Below are 17,973 nucleotides of genomic sequence, written 5' to 3' on the forward strand. Positions count from 1 at the left end.
GCCCACCATCGTAATAGACCCCTTAGTTGTTTTCCAACCCCCTGAGTAAACCCTTGTTTGCGCAGCTGTCAAAAGTTTGGTTCTATTTAAGGCATCTGCTAATTATCAAATGTGTTAAATACCTCAACCATGTAAAATTTGTACTCGTTTGACCTGCAGATATTAACAGGGGAAAAGTATATGGTATATACTGTATCATGCGGATGTTGGTGCATTGACCCCTTCGCTGCGGCGCTAAGGTGGTGGGGCGGCCGCGTGGCGGCTCCATACTAGTGACGGAACCGCTCCATCACGGCTCGCGGGTGAGCTGTGCTTGTGACGGAACAGTTCCGCCACGAACCCGCCCGCCCATTAAAGCGTCAGCGCAGGCGCGAAATCAGCGCCGCGCAGGCGCGGCGAGCGGTCCGTGACGGAACCGTTCCGTCACAAGCACAGCTCACCCGTGGCTTGTGACGGAGCGGTTCCGTCACAAGCATGCAACGGGTTAAACACCAACATCTGCATGTTGTTTTCCAATTGCTCATAATAGTCTCTATGTATTGCACCTGATAGATAACGTAGCCTGAGGTATTGCTATTTATGAGGTGAAGTAAATAGTACTTTGTCAACAAACCACTTATAATCAGGGCCTCAGTAAATATTAAATATGAAATAACAGCATTTGTAAAGCGCACAGCTACCTCCGGAGAGGTGTCATGGTGCTATGGGACCTCAGGAAGATGAAGCTAGCTATTGCCCAGAGTCACACGGTGCTGGGCTAACCTGCCACCGGTGTCGGGGATCGAACCGTGAACCCGCTGGTACGAAGTCAGGCACCCTGGCTGCTGTGCCACACCTCTTCCACACGCTACCAGCACACGAGGCACAAGGTATTTATTGGGTGCAGTAAACACCCTCTTGCTCCCCATTGGAAAATGAAACTAGTATATGGAATTTGGTGTTTATCAACCAAATTCCATATGTGTCAGGATCCCAGTGCCCAGTATCAAATATATCAGTATCTTCCACGCATATTCACCCGGGGAAATTTCAGCTGTTGTGGACTGCTAAAGTTTCGTATGGTGCAAGGGTGCCTGTGTTGGCGCTATCAAGCTACATTTAGCAACACTGCTAGAGAAAACCCAGGATTTTGAAAATGTCGGGGAAGGACGCTGTCAATTTTGGCGCAGCTACGCGCTCCGACATTTTCTCGTAAATATGCCCCCTAATTAGCAATTGCTTGCTGCTGAAAGTCAGCTTCGGTTATGAAGGCAAAGCATTAATGAAAGCAATGCAGGAAATCACGATGTTGTAAGGGAAACATTTTTGCATCGATCGCCACAGACCTACTGGGTAATCATTTGACAGTCATGTTTTTTTTTTGTTTTATTAACAACAACATGCATTTCATGCTTTTCTCCTTACTATATCAACCGTTCTAAGTCACATGCCTGTGTTTTATTTTTACTATTTTATTGTTTAATACAATTGGAAACTTGCCTACAGATGTTATTCTTGCAACAGGCTCTATCACTCATATGGGTGAATACATTGATAAAAAATGAACAAAAGTTTCTTCATGTACTATATTACATCATATTATTCACTGTACATAAAACACAGCTTTCTTAACACACAGCTCTTGCAACACATTATTGCACAAATTCTAAATGCATCTTCTTTGTTTCATTCTGAGGTCTTCGTTCCTACAAAACAAATATTATATTAAAATCAGAAAGCATACAAGTAACAGAATGATCATGTTTCTTGATTTATGAATTCCCACTTATGTTGCACTGTACCATTTGACTTACTGTGTCAGCTGAAAATGACATACACCATCATTGCACACCCCACAATCCAGGCAGTTATGAGCAGAGCAGGAACAATAAACTGTTTGTATGGGACTTCCCCTACAGAGAAATAAGATTTGGTATGTAATACTGCAGCTCGTGAGGGATCAGAAAAAGTACAGAAAAACATGCAATACATATTTCAATTGGTCAAGGTCGTATTACAAAAGCATGGTACATAATGGGCACTGTGCTTCACTAATTCCCCTAAGCAATAGTGCTGACTTTAGATCACCCTACATTTCCGAGGATACACATGGGGCAGTATTAGAATGAAGCAATTCTCCCCTCTTACACAGCAGTTTCAAATCAGCTTCATTCTCATCCTAAAGAAAGTTTGTAGGCCAACAGCAACCTTTGTTTCATCATTAAAATCAATGACTCCATTCTGGAGTGATACAAAATGGAGAAGCTCCCTCGAAGAATGTGAGGGGACCACTGATGTCCCCATGTACCACAAATATGATTGGCGTTTGGCTGGATGCCCTGCCCCCTGAAGTGTTGGGGGTTCCACGCTGCAGTGGCTGCAGGGGTCTGTTTTACGCCTCCGGAACGGGGTGGATCTTGATCCTCTGTAGCTCCCTAGCTAGACTACGCATCGCTAACTATTTCAAATGAACTCCAAACCTACTTACAACTATATTGCAGTTGTTACTTCATATACCAGGGGTCTCCACCTGGAGTGTCTCTACAATCTATTTACAAGTCTCCCAACATCTATATGTCAGGCAGAATTTTCTTCTCTCAAAATACATTAGAGTTCGCTGTACGCTCACAATATGACACAATATCCACAGAGATACGAGGAACTGTCAACATAGCTCCTGGGTCTAGATGTATTTAGGGTTGTGGGGGGCTTGCTTGCTGCTGCACACTTTTGTGTTGTTCCCACGTGTCTTTTTAATGGTAAGTATATCAACACAATGCTTTGCATCACTTTGTGCTGTATTGTACCACACGGCCGCATTGGAAGACTATAGTAAATAACCTCCTTAGTGTCAGAGGTAATGTCCTGAGTGACAATAGTTTATCATACAATAGGGTGCCAGTATCCCTAATTATACACATCTGTCTTAGGTATTCTCTGTGCAGCTGTATATCACCATTATTCCATCTTGTCATCCATGCGTCACCAGTATTCTCCACATGGCCGCCAATCTCACCATGTTTACCACCAGAACAGAGTCACTTTTTTTTCTACAAAACTCTTTACATTGAAATTAGCACTCATCATACAGATTATACAGGACATGAACACTGCTTTACATTTTACGTTTAGCGAAAGAAGGTACAACATGTGATAGCTGCGTTCGAGACTACAATCAGGGTGCTGCTTGTACGGCCAGTGCACACTTCGTAAGAGAATCATTATTTTAAACACAACACATAAGAAACCTCCCTCCACCTTGAACAACAGGGCCACTGGTCAGGATCCATTGAAGGTACACCAGGCTCCCCAGATTTCGCAAAAAAAAAATTGAATTTGTACATACATACCAATTTGCGATTCAAAATAGCGATTTCTAAAAATTTGCTATTTCAGAATCGCAAATCAGATTGATCATACATATGGCCCCTGATTCCCAGTCTTGAGTGCTGAGGGAATATTCTTGCCCCATGCCTGGGCAATATTGTGCTTCGCCACCCATGTTTCCAGCACCAGCCAGACATTCTGGTGTTTCGACTAGGTTCCCTCATCCCACACCATAAGGTGGAGCCTTTTAGCGTCTAAGAGGATGGGTGAAGACAGAACCTGGGACATTACGCAGTGACACCTGTTATGATGTCTTCTTATCGGTCTCATGAGTATTGCATGTTTTGCATTCTGTATTCTGTTGCTTTATCGAATGTTAGGCTGACGGCACTCAGCAGTTGGCAGTTGCACTGGACTGTCGAGTTGGTCAGATGCCAAGTTGTGCATCAGAATTATACTTACTCAAATCGTCCTGTTTCGAGATTCATTTCTCCACGAAGTTTCACAACAATTTTGGTGACGATCTTGTGCCGTGCTGTGTTTTCCCTGGACTCATCGCACAACCTGGTAATCAGCAATCGCCTCATCTGTGTGCTTCTTGTCAGTTTCCTCCAGTGTTTCCTGGCTTCTGGATTGTGTTTTCGACGTTTCCTGGTTTGGCTGCTGTCTTTCATGGTCTTCAGGTACTGTTTCTGCATTTATCCTATTTGCGCGTCTGTGCTGGTGCGAGTCGCGATCTCTCCTGCGAACTCTTCAACATTTTAGCTGAGCCCTCGTCACTGGAACGCATACCGCGTCATTGGAACGCATAGTGAACGTTTTCACTTGCGTATGCGCAATGTACTTCGTCATTGACGTACCGCCATTTTGGATTCTCATTCAGTCGCATTTTCTCACAGTGCTGTGCTTCAGAAATCCTTCAGCAGCCAGAGGTATTTAATGTTTGGATTTCAAAGGAAAGTTTTGTCTTTTATTTGCAATTTCTACTTTGAACGCTGGTGCAAGTCCCTTCACGGTGATTTGCACACCTTATTTTTTTCGAAGTTTCTTCACGGTAATTTTTATACAACGCTCGTGCAAGTCTCTTCACAGTAATTTGCACACCTCTGTATAAACTCCTGATTTTGGTTTTATTTTCATTTACACTTATTAGCCATTAAGCAATTATTTTTTTCTTCCTACATTTTTGGGTATTTGGTATTTGTAATGTTATTTAGGTATACTATTACATTACCCTGCTACCTTAGTACTGCACACCATCACATCCGTCCTGATTTCTAATGTTGTTACACCTCCTATGTTTCTCCCTCTTCTGGACACTCCTGTCATAGATTGAGAAGATTGGGTAGAAATGCTTGGATAATCATATTGTTACTCTTGATGGTAAGAACTTTCATCCTGAAAGGAATAAAGCATTAGCACTCAGTACTCTGGGTAGTGAAGGTCAGTGAATTTTTAAATACTTACCTGTAGCAATGGGTCCTAATGGTCATCCCATGGACGATGTATATGAAGAAGCGCTCAAGAGACGTGAAACAAGGTTTGCCAAAGAAGTTAATTTAGTTATGGCCAAGTATAGATTTTATACTCAACCCCAAGCTGAGAATGAGAGCATTGATGACTTTGTTTCTAGACCACATGAACTTTCCATAAAGTGTTGGTTCGGAAACATGACTGATTAACTAATTTGGGATCAGCTTATAGTACAATTTCGTCGTCACAGGAAAATACAAGAGAGGCTTTGGGCTTCGAAAGATCCTTCTTTAAAGGATGCTATAGACATGGCTAAAGTAATAGAGGAATTCCAAAAATTCATAAAGGACTTAGAATGTTGAGATAAAAATCCATCTCAGATTGGTAACATTGAACTTGATGTCAAAGAGGATTGTTTTGATGTTAATGCAGTTGCTAAAGGATTTAACAAACATAATATTGCCTCAAATTTTCCTGCCAAGATCAAAGGGAAGGAGTGGTGGCGTTGTGGTAGTCAGTTTCATCTTGGTGATTTCAAGAAATGCTATCAACACAACAAGTGGTCCTGAGCATACGAGAATGAGGAAAACAATTGATATATATAGATCACAATGGAGTTCTATATAGTTCAGGATTCCTTGACCAGCCGGCCAGGGAATATTTATTGGGTCAATAAGTTTATGATCTCAAAAATACAACAAATAACCCAAGAAATAAGGGTTACATTGGGGCACAGTCCTGTGCCATACAAGGAGGAGAAAGGTGAGAGAGTAAAGGTAAGTGAAGAAAATTATCAGGCAAACAGAGTGAGCTTGCAGGTCACTGATATTAGTTATACATTAACAGTGTATCCTGGAGTCATTCATACAAACAATAGTATCGAGGAAATACATGTATGTATTACTCTAAGGTCGACGTTTCGACCCCTAGCTCGGGTATCACGGGATCATCATCAGGACAAGAAAAATAGTTTTGCCTGAACAAAGTTATTTACAACACCTAGTCGGTGGCTTGAAGTAGGATTAGCTTCAGTTGGGAAGGTCCTTTTTGGGTCACCCACGCGATTCGTCCTTCGTAGGTGAACCGTTCCTTAAGATGCGGTTGGATTGGGGATTCTGTATGGGCGCCGGGATTGATATATGGGTGAAGCCCAATCTTTTGGATTGCAAGGTAGTAGAGCACCGAAATAACGGGTCTTGCAATTGGTCAGTCAGGGACATCTGATCCTATGCGTTTATCTTGCATATTTTGGTGAGAGGTATCGGTGATTTACAGAAGTCCGTTTCAGTTAATGAGACTACAGTATAGCTGCTCTCAATGGAGCGTTCCATTGAGAGCAGCTCCAGTGACCGGCGCCTGCGGAGAATTGTTTGCTCCAACCGCGGACCAGTTATTCGTCTGGCCGCACCTCCTAACTCGGCGCTATCCTAAGATTCTGGAGGACGGCGATCCTGCCCTTAAGGCATCCGAGGCCAGCCAGAGAATTGTGCTCCAAGTAGATAGACTATACTGTAGTCTCATTAACTGAAACGGAACGGTTCACCTACGAAGAACAAATCGCGTGGGTGACCCAAAAAGGACCTTCCCAACTGAAGCTAATCCTACTTCAAGCCACCGACTAGGTGTTGTAAATAACTTTGTTCAGGCAAAACTATTTTTCTTGTCCTGATGATGATCCCGTGATACCCGAGCTAGGGATCGAAACGTCGACCTTAGAGTAATTCATACATGTATTTCCTCGATACTATTGTTTGTATGAATGACTCCAGGATACACTGTTAATGTATAACTAATATCAGTGACCTGCAAGCTCACTCTGTTTGCCTGATAATTTTCTTCACTTACCTTTACTCTCTCACCTTTCTCCTCCTTGTATGGCACAGGACTGTGCCCCAATGTAACCCTTATTTCTTGGGTTATTTGTTGTATTTTTGAGATCATAAACTTATTGAACCAATAAATATTCCCTGGCCGGCTGGTCAAGGAATCCTGAACTATATAGAACTCCATTGTGATCTATATATATCAATTGTTTTCCTCATTCTTGTATGCTCAGGACCACTTGTTGTTCTGATAAATACTTGCTACCCATGGTCCCGAGCGATTTAATGGGTTCCCCTTGTCCCTTCTTGATGATTCAAGAAATGCTATGCCTTAGACCAAATTTGTAGGAAATGTGGTCGTAAAGAACACTATTCTAGGATGTGCAAACAAAGTGAGAGTTTAGACAAGAACAAGTCTAAAGTTAATGTCATACAACAATTCTCGGATTCTATACTAAACATTAATACAGTGTTAGTTGTAGAAGAAGTTACTGATTGTATTGTTTGGGAAGTCAATGCTGATGCTCGTAGATTAACAAGACCTTCTGCGGAATTCATTGTGTGCAGGCAGAATGTGTCTCTTATGGTAGACTCAGGCTCCTTGTTCACGATAATTCCTGAAATGTTGTTCACTTCAGTGTGAGAAGGTGTTTCTCTATCCAAAAAAGACATTAGTCCGGTCGGTTATCAAGGTCAGACCATTGATATTCTAGGTTATATGTTTGGCACTATTACTTCTGGCACTAGGAGCGTTGAGGGGAAGGTATATGTTGTACAGTGCTTTGCTTCTTCCTTGGGCCAGCACTCTAGATCTCTCCTTGTGTTCTGGGTTCTGGAGTTCTCCTTTGCCCTGTTGGCAGTTGGAGCTCTGGTTGGACGGGGGGTTGACCTACCTATACCTGTGCTGCATTAAAGCCATTACTTCACTTACCTGCTTGTGGAGTCATCTTTCATTTACAACATTTGGCGACGAGGACTGGTGGAGCGTCCGACCATTGCCTCTCCGTGTGTTGCTGCAGCCAAGGAAACCATTACAGTGCGGTAGAGCTCAAGAGCCCCTCAAGAACCCCGTGTGGACAGCGAGGACGCAGACATCGTCTTCAGTGCTGGCGGTGACTATTTTATCAAAAATAAAAATAGTCCTTCGTGGAGTTTCCTGCCTCTATGGTCATTTTCTTCCTGGCGGTGATTGACGTCATACTCTCCAACGTCTCAGAACCCTGGTGAGTTGCTGTCTAATACGAACACATCACTACAACACAAGCAGCAGCATCATCACGCAGGCGGCAGCGTCATCACCAACTCAGGCGGCAGCGTCTCCAGCGTCACCAATCCCGCTCAACACGACTAGCGTCACGGAAACGCATAGCAACGTGAGTAGCGTTTCTCAAGCGCAGCCTCCTTGCGCGTAGACTCTCACTGTCAAGAACGTCTGACGTGTCAGTTACACGCACGACGTAATCGGCCATTTTAAAAGTATCCTTCTCTAGTGTTGACTGTTTCCAGGGATACGATCAGCGCGGAGCGCGTACAATATCGTTACTTGCCATTGGATCTTCACTACGTGTTGAAGTAAGCACACATTTAAAAACGTATCTGCTCCTTACTGTGTGGTGAACTTTATTCTGCCCTTTACTCCATTTGTGGTCGTTATAGAAGTTCCTCTATCCATGGCTCAATCAATTAATGTCGCCCTTCCTCCTCAATTTTTATCAGAGCCAGGCAATCCACCTATAGCCTGGGAGGACTGGATAGTCATGTTCAATAACTATATTGAAGCCCTAGATGGAGAGGACTATTCACCCAAACGTAAAAAAGCGCTATTAATGACCACTTTGGGTAAAGAAGGACAGCGCCTTTTCAGATATTTACCACAAGTGCTACCTGCAGGGTCACAAGCTGATCTAGATGAATTTAAAGAGGCAGTAACAAGGTTAGAAATTCGTTTTGGCAAGGAAGAGAACCTTATTCTTCAGAGATATAAATTTTATAAAAATAAGCAATTGGCTGATGAAAGCATTGATGAATTTGTAGCAAGACTGCGCGAATTATCGATTAAATGTAACTTTGGCCAGATGGCGGACGAATTAATTAGAGACCAGTTAGTTGTCCAAGCCAACAATAGAAAAGTTCAAGAACGCTTGTGGGCGGCCAAGAATCCAACATTGAAAGATGCCTAGGAACTAGCTAAGGTCGTGGAAGAAAGCGAAAAGTGTATGAAGGAACTGCAGAAAAGTGGTCTTGAGACTAAAGTGGCGGAAGTCTCCAATAAGAATATGCTTAGTGATAACAGCGATGATGAAGCTACAGCCATTGCAATTGTTAGGAAAAAAAGATATGTTCTTCAGAAAAAGAATGTGTTACAGTCATCTTTTAGCAAAAATAGTCAAAAAATGTGCTCTAGGTGTGGTAGTTTTTCTCATTCTTCTGATGGGAAATTTTGTTTTGCAAACAACAAAGAGTGTCTGCGTTGTGGTAAGGTAGGACACTTCGCAAAAATGTGTAGAAATAAGAACAATTCAAGAATTACAGTCATTAATGAATGTGATGATTTGAGACGTGATGTTAACAAAATTTTGGTTTTGTCTGACACGGTTTGTTCGTGTAGCAACCAGAGAGGTAATCCTTTTAAGGATGACTTTGTTATTGATGGGAAAATCATTTCTCTCATGGTTGACACGGGTTCAAAATGGACCATAATTCCTTCTTCTCTATTGAAGAGTGTGTGGGGTGAAAGGGTACTAGAGACGTGTGACATCTTCCCGTCTGGCTACCAAGGTGAAAAGATTGATATGCTAGGCTTCTTTGAAGCTAAGATTGACTTCAAAGGCAGATCAGCCTATGGTAAAATATATATATATCAACGGATGGACCAGCAATCTTAGGTCGTCACCATCAATATGATCTGCACATTGTCGTTGATCCTAGATCTGATAATCCCATTTCGATTGTTGAGACCTCATCCTTGGAGGACATATTGGCCAAATATAGAAACGTTTTTAGGGACCAGTTAGGTGAACTTATAGGCTACTCACATCGCATAATTCTCAAGGAGGGCAGTTTACCTGTTCAACACAAGGTAAGGAGAGTGCCCTTTGCTTTACGGAATGAGGTCAAGCTCACCCTGGAGGAAATGCTCCAAGGGGGAATCATTGAACCCATTGAAGCATCTCCTTGGGTTTCGCCTGTTGTGATCTCGCAGAAACCGGACAACAAGATCAGGTTCTGTGTGGATCTTCGTTCCCTAAATAAGTGTGTTGTAGCCGATGTCTTCCCTCTACCAAACATTGGTGAATTGGTATCAACCCTTAAAGGGGCAAGGTTCGTCAGTAAGTTGGACCTTAAACACGCCTACCATCAAATTTGTCTGGATGATAGCTCAAAGCATTTAACTGCTTTTATCACCAGTGAAGGCACATTCCAATTCACTAGGCTACCCTTTGGGCTAGTCTCAGCCGCTAGCATATTCCAGAGACTTGTCTCTGAAGTTTTTAAGGGTCTTGATAAGGTGCTGTATTTTCAAGACGACATCTTGATTTATGGTGATTCTCTACAAGAACACAATAAAATCTTACAAGATGTGTTACTTAGGGTGGATGAGGCTGGTTTAACATTAAGAAAAGAGAAGTGTGCTTTTCTGTTGAAAGAGATAGAGTATTTAGGATTTTGTTTGTCGGAAGAAGGCATTAAACCTAAGGAAAACTTACTTGAAGCCATTGAGCTAGCACCCTCCCCAGTTGATAAGGATCAACTTCGGTCCTTTATGGGCTTGATCGAGTTTTATTCGAAATTTGTAAGAGATTTCTCATCCAAGACTGCTTCCCTGAGATCCTTACTAAAAAAAGGGGTCAAGTTTTGTTGGACTGCTGAGCACGAATCCTGCTTTAAGTTGATCGAAGGGGAACTTAAATCTGCAAATGTCCACACCCCTTTTGACACTGCTCGGTCCTCCATCCTGATGGTTGACGCCAGTGCCATTGGCCTTGGTGCAGTTCTCTTACAAAGACATGGTAGTGTTGAGAAGACCATAGCATTCGCGTCTAGGCCTCTGTCCACCTCTGAGTCAAACTACTCCGTAATAGAGCGTGAGGCTCTTGCCGCAGTCTGGGGAACAAGTTACTTTCGAACCTACTTGTGGGGTTACAAGTTTGTTCTGCGTACAGACCACAAACCTCTTTTAAATGTTCTAGCTCCTGGTGGGGCTGGTAAGGGTTCTCCAAGGTTGGCGAGACTGGCCTCTCGCTTACAGGACTATCAGTGTGAGATCGAATTTGTTCATGGGTGGAAGAATATCCAAGCAGATTGTCTGTCTAGGCTCCCTATTCCTTCCACTTGTTGTTGTTCTGAGATCACGTCCGATGATCTTGCTGTTGCCGTGATGGAGGATGTTTTGTTGGTGGGCGGTGGTTCTTTTTCCCGTGATGAATGGTCCAAGGGCATGGAAGAAGATCTGACTTTGAAGGCTGTTATCAGTCTTGTTTCTAATGGAACAAGGAGGGAAAGTACTGTTAGTCCTTCAGTCAGACCCTTCTTGAAAATTTTGGATGAACTTTCTTTAGAGGGAAAAGATGTTTTGATGCGAGGTGATCGCTTTGTCCCTCCTAATCTATTAAGAAGGAGGATTCTAGACTTGGCCCATGAGGGACACTTGGGTCAAAGTCTCACTCAACGCCGTGTCAAACAGAACTTTTGGTGGCCCTCTATTGATAATGATGCAGTTGATTGTGTTTTGAAGTGTAGTTTCTGCAGGGAAGGCGAGAAGCGCCTCAAAGTTTTGGGCTCTCAGTCCACACATAAAATTGTCTTTGAGAATACTCCCTGGCATAGTGTCTGCATAGACTTCATAGGTCCCATGAGTGAGCTACCTACTGATCATCGTTTCGCAATTGTTCTAATCGATTGTTTTTCAAAATGGCTGTGTGTACAATTTGTAAAAGAGATCACTACTGATGCCACCATTAAGTTTTTGAAGAGTATTTTTATCAACGAGGGGTATCCTTCTGTCCTCATTTCAGACAATGGGACTCAACTCACGTCCTCGAGAATGACTTCTTTTGTTAATGATTGTGGCATCAGGCATCAGAAGACTAGTCTTTACAACCCACAGGGTAATAGCCTTTGTGAAAGAGTGAATCGCCTCATTAAGGGTGTGATTCAGATGTTTGTAGAGACTGGTTGTTTTTCAGATGAGCGTGTCCAGGAGCTGGTCTGGGCTTACCGCTCCACACCAAATAAGAGTGGTGAAAAGTCTCCTTTTGAACTAATGCGTGGTCGCACACCAGTAACTAAATTGACCCCTGCTTGGTTGAAGGGCTCTGGTGGCGATGTCCCCTTAATTCATGACAGTACCCCCTTGCCCATCTCCGTGGGTGACCTGGTTAAGGTTAAGCCGGGGAGACTCGCTAAGGGTCTTAGCAAGTTTAGGGGTCCCTACAGAGTCAAGAAGGTTTTTCCTCACTTCATTGTCTTGGCCAATGGTGAAAGTTGGAACTATCGGAGGGTAGCACTCTACCAGAAACGTAAAGATTCTTCTTCTGATGACCTGTTTCCTACTCAGCTTGATGGTTGTAATGGTTATTTACTGTCCTCTGGTGGTCCTTCCTCTCCCATCCCCTTGCCAACTGGACGGGGGGAGGTGGGTGGTGGCGATGCCTCCACATCTTTATGTACATATCATAGTGGTTCTGTGGTTGATTCCGCTCCTGCCTCTCTTGTTCCTGCTTCTGTACCTCGTGCTCCTGTTTCTCCTTCCTCTTCTTTGGTTGATGTCGGTTTGAGGAGCTCTCGCTCCCGTCGCCCACCCATGTACTTGAATGACTATGTGCATTAATGTTTCTTTCCTTTTCCTGTGTTTTCTTTCCTTGCAAAGGGGGGAGATATGTTGTACAGTGCTTTGCTTCTTCCTTGGGCCAGCACTCTAGATCTCTCCTTGTGTTCTGGGTTCTGGAGTTCTCCTTCGCCCTGTTGGTAGTTGGAGCTCTGGTTGGACGGGGGCTGACCTACCTATACCTGTGCTGCATTAAAGCCATTACTTCACTTACCTGCTTGTGGAGTCATCTTTCATTTACAACAGTATACATTGCCAAAGATGGTCCACCTATTTCACGTTGGATGTACCAATTTGATTTGCATATTATCATTATTCCTAGGGCACCCAATCTTATCATGGTGGTTGATGATGAAGTGCAGATTGGTGATATTCTCAATGATTCCCATGGAGTTTTTGAAGATAAATTGGGCTGTGTTAAACATTATCTCCACAAAATTATTTTAAAACCCAATGCAACTCCGGTTCGACTTAAGCTTAGGAAAGTACCTTTGTCTGTAAGACAAGGTCTCAAAGACTTGCTGCAGGACTTATTAAAATCTAAAGTTATTGAGCCAGTTGAAGCATCCCCATGGATTTCTCCAGTTGTTTTGACGCTTAAATCTGATTGTTGTTTAAGATTTTGCATTGACCTTAGGTCACTTGACCGTGACATAGTTACTGATACCTTTCCCCTCCCCAATATCAATGAATTGTTGCAATCTGTAGGTGGCGGTAGGTACTTTTCGAAAATAGATCTAAGAAGTGCGTACCATCAAATCAGATTGCACACTGAGTTCAAACCACTTACCGCCTTCATTACAAGAGAGGGCACATTTCAATTCACTCGTATGCCATTTGGCCTGGCCTCTGCTGCAAGTCTTTTCCAACGTATGATGTCTAATATGTTTGAAAGGTTATCAGGCGTAGTCTATTTCCAAGATGACATTCTGGTGTCGGGGAAGACTGTTAATGAACACAATGCTATTTTATGTCAACTATTGTGGAAATTGGAAAACACTGGTTTAACAGTCAACAAAGATAAGTGTGTATTTCTAACAGAACAGATTGAGTACCTAGGCTACACCATTTCTAGTGGTGGTATTTCCCCAAGAGGAATTTGTTAGATGCTATCAAAAAGGCCCCTCCACCTAAAGACAAAGATCAACTCAGGTCCTATTTGGGCCTGGTTGAATATTATTCAAAATTTGTTACAGGGTTTGCGGACATTTATGAGCCTTTGAGAGTTTTATTACGTAAAGGTAATATGTTTGTGTGGGAACGACTGCAGGAAGAATCTTTCCAGCGCATTAAGAATGATATTTGTAATGCTGGGAATTTGTCTCCTTTTGATCCAACGGGCAAATCTTATCTGACTGTGGATGCTAGTCTTACATGAATTGGAGTTGTATTCTCACAGTTACAACGTGGTGTTGAGCAGACCATTGCACTTGCTTCCAGGACTCTTACTCAGGCTAAAATAAACTATTCAGCAATAGAGTGTGAAGCACTTGCTGCAGTGTGGGGTGTTGAGCATTTAAGAGTGTTTTTGAGGGGAATGAAATTTGTTTTGAGAACTCAAGACAAGCCTTTAATGAAGATTTTGTCGGCTGGTGGAGCAGGGAAAGGCTCTGCATGCCTAGCCAGATTTGCAGCTAGATTGCAAGAGTATCTTTATGACATTGTATTTATCCAGGGTTGGAAAAATGTGCAAGCAGACTGTTTATCTCAGATGTCAGTGAATTAGGAGAGTGTTGATGAAACTCTTGCGGACAGCTTGGACACTGAGGAGGCTGTATCTTCAGTGAATGATGTTCGTGAATGCTCTTTGGGAGCTTTTTCTAAAGCTCAGTGGATGAGTGAAATGCAATTGGATTCCACTTTAAAAGAAGTTATATTGTTGATAAGGAAGGGTGCTTCCCAGGAGAGTATGGTGTCTTTTCCGGTTAGACCGTTTTGGAAACTGCTAGATGAATTGTCTGTGTCTGGTACTGATGTAGTAATGAGAGGAGATCGTTTTGTGCCGCCTTGTGGTTTAAGACTACACATTTTTAAACTAGCACATGAAGGACATTTAGGCCAAGGGATGACCATCAGAAGGATTAAGCAAGAGTTTTGGTGGCCGGGAATGGACCATCATATTAAAAGTTGGGTAGAATCCTGTAATTGTTGCAAAGAGAGTGAGAAAAGATTGAAAGTTGGCAGTCAAAGTAATATGGGTCAAATCACTGATCCACGGAAACCATGGTTCAACATTTGTTTGGATTTTATAGGTCCTCTCTCTGTATTACCTGGTGACATGCATTTTGCTGTTGTTGTTGATGTTCACTAACAATGGCTGTGTGTTTAACTCATGAAAGATATCAAACTAAGTCTACTATTGAAGTGTTAGGGGATCTCTTTTTGCAAGAAGGTGTTCCACATATGATTTTGACTGATAATGGCACACTGTTAACTTCTAATGAGATGAGATGTTTTTTTGAAAAGTGGGGAATTGAACATTCTTGTACTTCTCTTTATATTCCCATGCGCAACTGTATTGTAGAAAGGTTGAATAGATTAATAAAAGGCACAATTCAACTTGCCTTAGGCAAAGATTTGTCTCTCAGGCGACTTGTTGAGGAGATGATTTGGTCATATCGCACTACCATTCAAAATGTTACGCAAAGGTCACCTTTTCAACTGATGCGAGGACGCCTTCCAGGTTCCAAATTAGTATCTGCATGGTTGAAGGATTGGGTGCGTTCTGGAGGTGAAAGTTTTCCTGATGATGTTTGTGCTAAGGTGATTGGGTTAAATTGAAGTCTGGCAGAACCAAAGCTGGTTTGAACACATTTAAGGGACCTTTTTGTGTTGTCAGCGTGGTTAAGTTCTTTGTTGTTGTTGAAGGAGGTGAGAGGTGGAATTTACGGAGAGTAGCTTTGTATCAGAAAGAAAGATCTTGTGTCAGACAAGCATCTGAGGAATGGATGATGAATGTTCTGGTGCCATGTTTATTCCTGATACTTTCTCCAAAGATTGTTCTCAACTGTCCAGTGAAACGCTTTCTCATGATTCGCAGGATGGGGCATGAGTGATGTTAGCAATTCCGAGAGTGGTAGCAGTGTTAGTGTAGGGCATAGGGCTCGTAGACCGCCTATGTATCTCAAAGATTATGTTACTTTTTAAATTTTGTTTTATTCATCTTTCTCTTTGTTGTTGTTTTGTTTTGTTTAGTAAGGAAGAGGATGTGTTATGAGGTCTTCTTAGCGGTCTTGTGAGTATTTTATGTTTTGCATTCTGCATTCTGTTGTTTTATCGAATGTCAGGCTAACGGCACTCAACAGTTGGCAGTTTCACTGGACTGTCGAGGTGGTCAGATGCCAGGCTGTGCATTAGAATTAAACTTACCTCAAATCATCCTGTTTCGAGATTCATTTCTCCACGAAGGTTCACAACAACACCCCACCAAAAGGCCTGTATCAGTGTGCACTCCCATGTGAAATAAAAGAAGGTGCCCGCCTGGTTGCATCCCTGGAGGCATAGTGGTGTGTCTGCTCTACCCATTTTGTATCGGAGGGGCCTTGAATATTAAAACCTATATTAAACTGACCAAAATCTGGCTCTGGATACCCTCCACCTAATCAGCGTCATCCAATTCGCCCAGATCAGCGGTCCATGCATCCCCCAGTGTTCCCAGTAGATCAGGGGATATGTTGAGTGTTTTTTTTATATTGTGCAAATCCCTTTTTTCGAGAATGGGATTAAAGAGCAAACGGCTCTCAGTTAGCATCTCACCTCCTCTCAAATGTGGCTCAGCAGCACGTGCCCTAATCATAGATATCTACAGTACTCCGCCTCCAACATATTAAATTCCCAGCAAAGGGTCTCGAAACGTATCATGGCCTGACCCCTCCAATGTCTCCCAGGAGTTCTATCCCAATTAATGCCAGAGAGTCACTGTTGTCCTCTGCCTTTGTACTTGGCTCTCTGTTTTGTTAGAATTGTATCTCCATCTTTGAAACCCCCAGTTCCTCTTTGCAGCTACAATGTTTCCTACAAAGTTTAGCAACTTGGTTTCCTGGACATTATTGTAAGGGTGATTTCAGTTGCATGCATTAATTGGCCTGAATGCTTGGGAGGCTAGCTGCTTAATTTAGAAGTTAGTTTTGTAGCTTTTTTCTAATTGTCATAAAGTATGTGGTGTCTTTGAACATACTCTAGGGACTATTTTTACAATACGTAAGGAGTACTACTAAAGAATTTGCGCCTAGTGTGAGCTTTCTAGCACCCATGGTTTTTGTCGGGTTTATTTTTTATTCTTGTAAGTGGGATTCCAAGCAAAATGCACTGTGGAAAACAAATTGATTACAGATTATAGATTAAAATCACGTCCAGTGTCTTTGATACACTGCTGAGAATATTTGGCCTCCATTTATAGTATGTGAAAGGATTCTTGTCGATGAGTTCAGCTAGTACTCAAAACTTTAAACATGAGCTCAACCTTTGGAAGCTGTAGCACAGTGCAAACAGGCTAACTTTAGTAGAAATGTGTAAAGCATGTATCAGCACCAAAACAGCTTAAAGGCAGGAAAAAAACAACACAATAAATATCCCACTCCAATTTATAAAAAAAATAGAGAAACATTTAATCTGCAAATAGACGGCAAAACAAAAAAAATCGGATGTAGAGAACCACAGATGATTTTTTTCAAACTTTCAGGTGTTTCTTGCACCAAAAGGCGCAAATTATCAATCATGAGTATATAATCGATCTAACCAGATCAAAGTCAAAAGTTAAGGCCAATCTCAATGGAGAGCAGGTCAAACACAGAAACTAGGTTTGGCCTGATGGAAAGTTTACCTTGTGACTTAATCCTTTTCTTGGAGAAAATCTTTGTCAGGAGCTCAGGAAGTAAGCTGGATTGGAAGAAATGCTTGTCATTGTCCGCCGTCTGGAGTGCGGGACTTTGGTGGGAGCCTTGGCTTTGATGTGACATTCAAGGCTTAAGACATCAATGGGTGAAAAGTTCCAAACGGGTAAAGTCCAAAGTATGTTCCCAGGAAGGTTTGTTTGACCACAGCTGCTCCTCAACAGTGGTCTAGGAGGATTCCCTCTGGACCAATGGTCCAGGACCTTGTGGGCACCACTTGTGGGGTTATGACTGCAGGAAGCCACCAGAAGGGCCCAGGGAAAATCCAGTTGAACGGGTCAGCTGGGCTTCTGTAGTTGCAGGATTCTTGCAGCTTTGGGTTCCTGGAACTTAACAGGAGGCTAGCCAACAAGCCCTTGAAGTCCACTCTTCTGTCCTGGATTAAAGTGGGAGTAGGTCCAGGCTTTGGTAGTTCTCTACACAGGTTACGGTAAGGGCATTCCTATCCTATTTCTGAAGTCCAAAGTGTTCAGTAGGTGCAGTTATTGAATCATGGTTCTAGCTATCCCTTACCTGAAGTTATACATAATATGGGGGCATATTACCAAGCAATAGCGATAATTATCGCTATTGCTTGGTTAGAGACAAAAATTTATCGCCGACCTGCGGCGATTTTTATCGCAGATAAACCTTGGTATTACCAAGGTTTATC

At 42.6% G+C, this 17,973-nt stretch overlaps 1 protein-coding gene across 2 annotated transcripts in view; it reads right to left on the reverse strand.

The window, feature by feature from the left end:
- Positions 1–1,433: 1,433 nt before the first annotated feature.
- STRIT1 (small transmembrane regulator of ion transport 1) overlaps positions 1,434–17,973 on the reverse strand; it is a 93,426-nt gene continuing 76,886 nt past the window's right edge. The window contains exons 1-3 of one of the 2 annotated variants that reach the window (XM_086944899.1): positions 3,769–4,086; positions 1,794–1,892; positions 1,434–1,685 (exon numbers count right to left, since the gene is read on the reverse strand). In XM_086944899.1, coding sequence (XP_086801025.1) covers positions 1,646–1,685; positions 1,794–1,892; positions 3,769–4,004 — 375 coding nt within the window. In that variant the 5' untranslated portion in view covers positions 4,005–4,086 and the 3' untranslated portion in view covers positions 1,434–1,645. Of the gene's footprint in view, positions 1,686–1,793; positions 1,893–3,768; positions 4,087–17,973 lie in introns of those variants that run through there. The other variant, XM_086944900.1, reaches the window with a different exon arrangement.

Source organism: Lissotriton vulgaris, chromosome 11 (assembly GCF_964263255.1).
Source record: "Lissotriton vulgaris chromosome 11, aLisVul1.2, whole genome shotgun sequence".
Lineage (NCBI taxonomy): Eukaryota > Metazoa > Chordata > Amphibia > Caudata > Salamandridae > Lissotriton > Lissotriton vulgaris.